The sequence below is a fragment of the Otolemur garnettii genome, unplaced genomic scaffold (genome assembly GCF_000181295.1).
Source record: "Otolemur garnettii isolate 467f Iridium unplaced genomic scaffold, OtoGar3 scaffold00014, whole genome shotgun sequence".
Lineage (NCBI taxonomy): Eukaryota > Metazoa > Chordata > Mammalia > Primates > Galagidae > Otolemur > Otolemur garnettii.
In genome coordinates this window covers 30,467,273-30,473,889 of record NW_003852409.1, presented here as the reverse complement: position 1 = coordinate 30,473,889, position 6,617 = coordinate 30,467,273, and the positions used below count along the sequence as shown (strand labels likewise).

Here is a 6,617-nt window from a genome sequence, read left to right as displayed (position 1 = left end):
CCTCAGCACTCTACACCAGGGCTGGAAGGTTCAAACCCAGCCATGGCCTGCCAAACAACAATGATAACTACAACAAAAAATATTCAGGTGTTGGGGTGGGCTCCTTTAGTCCCAGCTACTTGGGAGGCTGAGGCAAGAGAATCACTCAAGCCCAAGATTTTGAGGTTGCTGTAAGCTATGATGCCATGGCACTCTACCAATAGCAACACAATGAGACTCTATCTCAAAAAATAAAAATAAAAATAAAAATAGATAAAGTAGTTTAACATAGTAAATGGCATATGAACTTTATGGACACCTTGTACATGTAGGCTGCAAATAACAAGACAAAGGTGTTCAACTATGTGGTCATGTTCATTAACAAACCTTGTTGGATCCCTGGGAGACGGTCCCCCTGAGCAGGGCCCTGAAGGATATTGGGGCTCTGTGTGGGGGCTCCAGCTTCCTCACATGGATGGTGATCTCTGACCCTGTGTCCCCACCCCTAGGGTTCCAGGCCCAGCCAGAGCTCCTGGAGGTGTTCAGCACTGAGTTCCAGATGCGCCTCCTCTGGGGCAGCCAGGGTGCCAGCAGCAGCCAGGCCCGACGCTATGAAAAGTTCGACAAGGTCCTCACTGCCTTGTCCCACAAACTGGAGCCTGCTGTCCGCTCCAGTGAGCTGTGACCCCCAAAGACCTATCCCCTCTGTGGCTGTGGGGCAGAGGGGCACAGACCTTTCCCCAGAGCACCCCAGGGACACTGTGATCAGCCCAAGAATGTTCTGGGTTCAACTCCAGGATCTCCTTTGCACCTCCAGGGTCCTGTGTGGACTCTGGGCTCCACTCCATTCTACCACTACCACGGCTACATACTCGTCAAGTCTCCCTTGGGGAAGAACAGGAACCCTTGTTCCTCCCACCAGCTTTTGCTGCTTCCCTTCCTATGGAAGTTCCCTGTTTTTGAGCCAGGGGAGGCTCCTCATGACTCCTCAATCTCCATCTGTCCCTCACCAACACCAGGTCCTCCATCTTGCTGTAAATAAGCCCATCTGTTCTGTAAATAGATGTACAGAAGCCATGTTCTTTCTTTCATATAATAAACTTTTATGACTCTTTTTTCTGTCTCTCAGGGGGTCCTGGGGTGGAAGGAAGCTCCCTTTCTCAGGTGAAAAGTGGAAAACTTCATTCAACAAATATTTCTTGGTTGGGTGCAGTGGCTCACACCTTTGGGAGGCTGAAGCAGGAGGATCACTTGAGCCCAGGGTTTTGAGGCTTCAGTGAGCTATGATAACACCACTGTACTCTGGCCTGGGCAATAGAGACTTTCTCAAAAAAACCCAAAACAACAAGGCCCAAAATACTTTTTTAGCACCTGGAACATTCCAGATTTTGCCAGGAGCCAGGGAAAATGCTAAAACTTCATCCTTGCCCTGAAGTGGGAGAAATTTTGGCCTACTCTCACTCCTACCCTATGCCCTGCCCCAGGGAGCCACAGCAATAGTTTCTGCAAACACATAACCAAGGATCTGAGTATTTGGAGTGGAAGAGCTTTTTAAATCTAATATTCTAATTCCCCTCTGGAGAATTAAGGCCTGGAGGCAGAGGGATCTTTCTCAGAGCAGCAAAGTGAGGAAGGCTACAACTCTGACCAAGAGTCCTTTCCTTTTCTCTCCTTAGTAGTGAGAACTACTAATGTCTTTTTAGGCTTTGAAATGTGGCCCCAGAAATCTTGGAGGGAATTGTGAGGGAGGTGGGGAGAGAGAGAGAGGGCTAGGAGTGGTGGCTTATGCCTGTAATCTTAGTACTCTAGGAGGCCAAGGCGGGTGTATTGCTTGAAAACACGAGTTCGAGACCAGCCTGAGCAAAAGTGAGACCCCATCTCTACTAAAAATAGAAAAACTGAGTCGAGAGCATCGCTTGAGCCTGAGTTGGAGGTTGCTGTGAGCTATGACACCACAGCACTCTACCCAGGGTGACAGCTTGAGACTATCTCAAAAAACAAAACAAAACAAAAAGAGAGAGACAGTAGGTGTCTAGGCAGGGCTGCGCATGAAGGCAGTTTTCTTGGTTCCCTTCCTTACTCCAGTGAGTGGAGGAGGTAGGCAGTTTGGATCAGCACCATTCCAGGCCCACCTGGAGGCCTGGGGAGCCTGTTCACTGAATCTGATAGGCCTGGAATCTTTTGCCTTCTGAATTCTTTGACCAAGAGAGGCTGATAGCTTATGACTTAGCACATTAGATCCTCGGCAACAGCCAAATTTGGTTTTAGTTCTACCTTGTGCCAGCTGAGTGACCTCAGATAAGAGGCTTTACCTGTTGGGCCCTAAATTCCTCCTCAGTATATGGGGACAACAACAGAAGATATCTTCTAGGATTGATGGTGAGCACCCAGTACACAGTTGCTGCTAGGAAGGGGACAGCCATTTCACACATAATGGATTGCCAAAGAACATTTGTTGATGACTTTCTGAGCCAAAACACTCTTTGTGCCTGTATCACATTGAAATACAACCATTTATTGACTCAGCGCCTGTGGCTCAAGTGGCAAGGCGCCAGCCACATACACCTAAGGTAGCGGGTTCGAATCCAGCCCGGGCCCGCCAAACAACAATGACGGCTGCAACCAAAAAAAAAGCCAGGCATTGTGGCAGGCACCTGTGGTCCCAGCAACTTGGGAGGCTGAGGCAGGAGACTCACTTGAGCCCAGGAGTTAGAGGTTGCTGTGAGCTGTGATGCCACGGTACTCTACCCAGGGGGACAGCTGACAGCTTGAGGCTCTGTCTCAAAAGAAAAAAAGAAATATCACCATTTATCTGTATGGCAAGTACTATATCATAAGATATTTAAAGCACCTAATACTAATGGCACATGGTAGGTGCTCATGAAAAGCTGTTAGTGAAGCCCTTTTCTCTTAGGAAAAAGCATGGAAAGGCTCTTTTCAGGTTGTAAGGTTCTGCACAAGTTTGCGCTGTAATCGTTACGTCGCCCTTTGTGGTCATAATCCTTTATTTATTCTTCTTTCCGAGCGGCTATGATGGTTCCCTAGTTACCGTGGCCATGGAAACGCAGCGGCAGTCCTAGATGGGCCAGTTCTCGGGTTCCCCCTAGAGGTCACCCTCCGGTCCTGCCGCCGGACAAGGACCACAGGACCGGTGTGAGAAATCAGAGAAAGGGAAGTCGGGAGTTGTAGGCGATGGGTGTGGTTGTGGCGGAGCGGTTCACACCGGGAGTTGTAGTTCTCAGCCGAGGCGGTTGGCGGTACCCACGCCGGGTTTGGGCTTCACCCGGATGGCGGCTGCCACGCGCGGCTGCCGGCCCTGGGGCTCACTTCTCGGTTTGCTCGGGTTAGTCTCGGCCACGGCCTCTGCCTGGGACCTGGCTTCTCTGCGCTGCAACTTCGGCGCCTTCTGCGAATGCGACTTCCGGCCCGACCTGCCGGGTGAGCCTGGAACCGAGGGGTGGGCGGACGCCGGAGCTCGATCTTGACCCAGCCAGAACATCAGTGACCCAGAGGGCAGAATCGGGAGGTGGACCCAAGGATTGCGGGCGGCCGGGCCAAAGGCGGGCCTGGCTTCTAGGGCACTTGAGACCCTGGGGTGTGGAACTGATATGAGGCTTTGGGGGTGTTTGGGAAGAAATTCGGACCTCCATGGAGCGGACTGGCCGTCAAGGGCGAAACCTGCTTTGGGGTCTGTAGGGGTCTGGGGCGCACCCTGTTGACAGTTCGCACCTACGTAGAGCCGAGCGAAAGCTAGAGGATCTCCCGGTAGGGGGCGCTGCCGAGCTGAGTTAGGCCTGGAGGTGGCTGTTACCGCCGGAGACCCCAGAGTCCCCAGGCCCTGTGCATAGACAGCTTAGACAGACGTAAGAACACAGGAATCCCAGACCAGGTTCCAGACACGACTTTCACCTTCAACCTGTGCATTGGTGGGATGTTCTCAGCTCTTAAACCGTCCTTCTATGGCCCTAGGACTGGAATGTGACCTGGCCCAGCACTTGGCGGGCCAGCATCTGGCCAAAGCGCTGGTGGTGAAGGCGCTAAAGGCCTTCGTGAAGGACCCAGCCCCCACCAAGCCGCTGGTCCTGTCCCTGCACGGCTGGACTGGCACTGGCAAGTCCTACGTCAGCTCCTTGCTGGCGCGCTACCTCTTCCAGGGCGGCCTCCGCAGCCCCCGCGTGCACCACTTTTCACCTGTCATCCACTTCCCCCACCCCAGCCACATCGAGCGCTACAAGGTAAGCTGGGCAACTGGACTACAGCTTGCCTGTGCTGCGGAGCGATAGACCGTTAGGGAGTGAGTCCTGAGCCCAGAGAGGGGAGTCACTTACTCCAGCCCACACAGCCTGTTGGAGCCCCAGCCCTCAGGACCCATTCTTCACAGACCTCGGGGGAAAAAGCCATTCTACCTTGCAGAGAGCTCTGGCATTCTTTGGGAGCAGTAATAATACCTACCTGCCAGGACTGTTATAAGGAACATGATGTAACTGCAGGTATTATTTATTGAGCACTTGTCAGGCAGCACCAATTTGTGGCTCAGAGTAAGCACTCGGTAAGTCTTAGCTCTTACTGGTGTTGTGGATTGCAAAGTACTTCCCAATCTGATCTGTTTCAGCTGTTAACACTGTAGGGAAGGTTCAGGAAGCCAGAAGAAGATTTACCCTTTTATAGAAAGTGGTCTGTGTCATGGAAGGAGCCTTGAACAGGGAGGTTGGGGGGCTGGGTGTTAGTGTCTATTTTGCTGACTGGCTGTGTGGCTTTGAGCAGGTCTCTACCCCTCTGGGCCAGAGTTTCCCATCAGTCTCATTAAGAGGTTGGTGCTGTCTGGGAGACCTTATCTTCCTGGCAAAGGGATTAGTTCTTGGCTTGGAAAGAAGCACCTTGAACTTCTCTTTCTCCCCCTTAGAAGGATCTTAAGAGCTGGGTCCAGGGGAACCTCACTGCCTGTAGCCGCTCCCTCTTCCTCTTTGATGAGATGGACAAGATGCCCCCAGGCCTGATGGAAGTTCTAAGACCTTTCCTGGGCTCTTCCTGGGTTGTGTATGGGACCAACTATCGAAAAGCCATCTTCATTTTCATCAGGTGGGGCCTGGCTTTGCAGTGGACACAATGCGGGGGGATACTTCTCAGGTCCACCTATACAGCCTTGGCCTATGCTCCCAGTAGAATACTGTTCTCCCTGGGCCAGGGGGCTTTCCCTGAGCCCACCTCCACCTCCCTCCATGCTCTTGTTGCTGACATTGTCATTGAAGGTGGTTGACTTTCTCAAAGCCTGTTCTGAGCTCAGCCTTTTTGATCTTCACCAATTATTTGTGGAAGCCCTTCCAGACAGAATTTTCTCTCTTTTCGTGGCCCAGAGGACACAGGAATGGGAAAAACAGGACTAGAGTTCTGAGTTCTCATCCTCTAGTTCCAGAGTCCTAGATGTGTTTTCGTAGGAAAAATTCTTCACCTCTCTGAGCTTCTGTCTCCTCTTCTAAACAGTGGGGCGCCCCATTGTCCTCCTAGAGGCTGGGTGAGAGAAAGTCAATGAAGGAGCACAAAGCTGTTCTGTAAACTATACAGTAAGGGCACATACAGGTGAAGTACAGGGGCTGTGGACACAAGTATCCAGTATACACTGGAAGCTGTGTATTTCCAGTATACACTGAAAGCTGTGTATTTCCAGTGCCAGAACTGAGCTGGGCTCCCAGATCTTGTTAGATGGCACCAGGGAAGTGAGGGCCAAATCCTGCCCCTTCCTGGTTGTTGTCTCAGCCTGGGTTCTTCATGGTTTTAGCAATACTGGTGGTGAGCAGATCAACCAGGTGGTATTGGAGGCGTGGCGCAGCCACAGGGAACGGGAGGAGATCCGCCTGCAGGAACTGGAGCCGGTCATCTCCCAGGCTGTGCTGGACAACCCAAACCGTGAGTCTGGCTCACAGGCCCCATCCAAGGGTGGCTTCACACCCAGACCCAGTGGGCTGACTTCCCTGGGTGGGCCAGGCACTCCTGGGGACTGAAGCTTTGCTCACTGACCTGGTAGTTGGGAGCCCAGGTGTTGGCACTCCCAGCTCTGTGACCTTGGGTGAGTCATAACCCCCTGAGCCCTATGTCTGAAAGGTGGCTGAGAGGATTGAGGCCAGCGGATGGAAAGGATGGAGCCTCCACTGCCACTGGGGGTAAGGCTGGCCTTTCCCCACCTGTGAAGCTCAGGGTCTTCTGCCCACCACCCTTTCTGCAGATGGCTTCTGGCATTCAGGCATCATGGAGGAGCACCTCCTGGACGCAGTGGTGCCCTTCCTTCCCCTCCAGCGGCACCACGTACAGCACTGCGTACTCAATGAGCTGGCTCAGCTGGGCCTGGAACCACAGGACGAGGTTGTCCAGGCTGTGCTGGATAGCACCACCTTCTTCCCTGAGCACGAGCAGCTCTTTTCCTCCAATGGCTGCAAGACTGTGTCTTCCCGAATTGCTTTCTTTCTCTGACTCCCTGGGTGGCATTCTTGCCCTTCTCCACTGGCCAGGCTTATAGGAAAGGCCTGAGGCCTCTGTCAAGAGGGACCCTTGCGGGTGGCACCTGTGGCTCAAAGGAGTAGGGCGCCAGCCCCATATACTGAAGGTGGCAGGTTCAAACCGGCCTGGCCAAAAAAAAAAAAAAA

General features: G+C 52.7%; 2 protein-coding genes across 4 annotated transcripts in view; both read left to right on the top strand.

Moving 5' to 3' along the window:
* The window catches only part of SH2D3C (SH2 domain containing 3C), a 35,072-nt gene extending 33,978 nt beyond the window's left edge, over positions 1-1,094 (top strand). For all 3 annotated transcript variants that reach the window (XM_003785325.1, XM_023510606.1, XM_023510607.1), the window contains one exon: positions 489-1,094. In XM_003785325.1, coding sequence (XP_003785373.1) covers positions 489-664 — 176 coding nt within the window. In that variant the 3' untranslated portion in view covers positions 665-1,094. The remainder of the gene's footprint in view (positions 1-488) is intronic.
* A 2,057-nt stretch (positions 1,095-3,151) lies between these two features.
* TOR2A (torsin family 2 member A) lies at positions 3,152-6,577 on the top strand. The gene is made up of 5 exons (XM_003785323.3): positions 3,152-3,417; positions 3,949-4,214; positions 4,883-5,058; positions 5,756-5,883; positions 6,200-6,577. Exons 1-5 carry the CDS (start codon positions 3,267-3,269, stop codon positions 6,442-6,444), a joined length of 966 nt encoding a protein of 321 aa, XP_003785371.1. The 5' UTR covers positions 3,152-3,266; the 3' UTR covers positions 6,445-6,577.
* The last annotated feature ends 40 nt before the right edge of the window (positions 6,578-6,617 follow it).

Excerpts from the sequence above, each read along its gene's own strand:
- TOR2A (XM_003785323.3), top strand. The coding sequence starts at position 3,267 with ATGGCGGCTGCCACGCGCGGCTGCCGGCCCTGGGGCTCACTTCTCGGT. Across the intron at positions 3,418-3,948 it reads CTTCCGGCCCGACCTGCCGG|GACTGGAATGTGACCTGGCC; the intron begins GTGAGCCTGGAA and ends CTATGGCCCTAG. Across the intron at positions 5,059-5,755 it reads GCCATCTTCATTTTCATCAG|CAATACTGGTGGTGAGCAGA; the intron begins GTGGGGCCTGGC and ends TCATGGTTTTAG.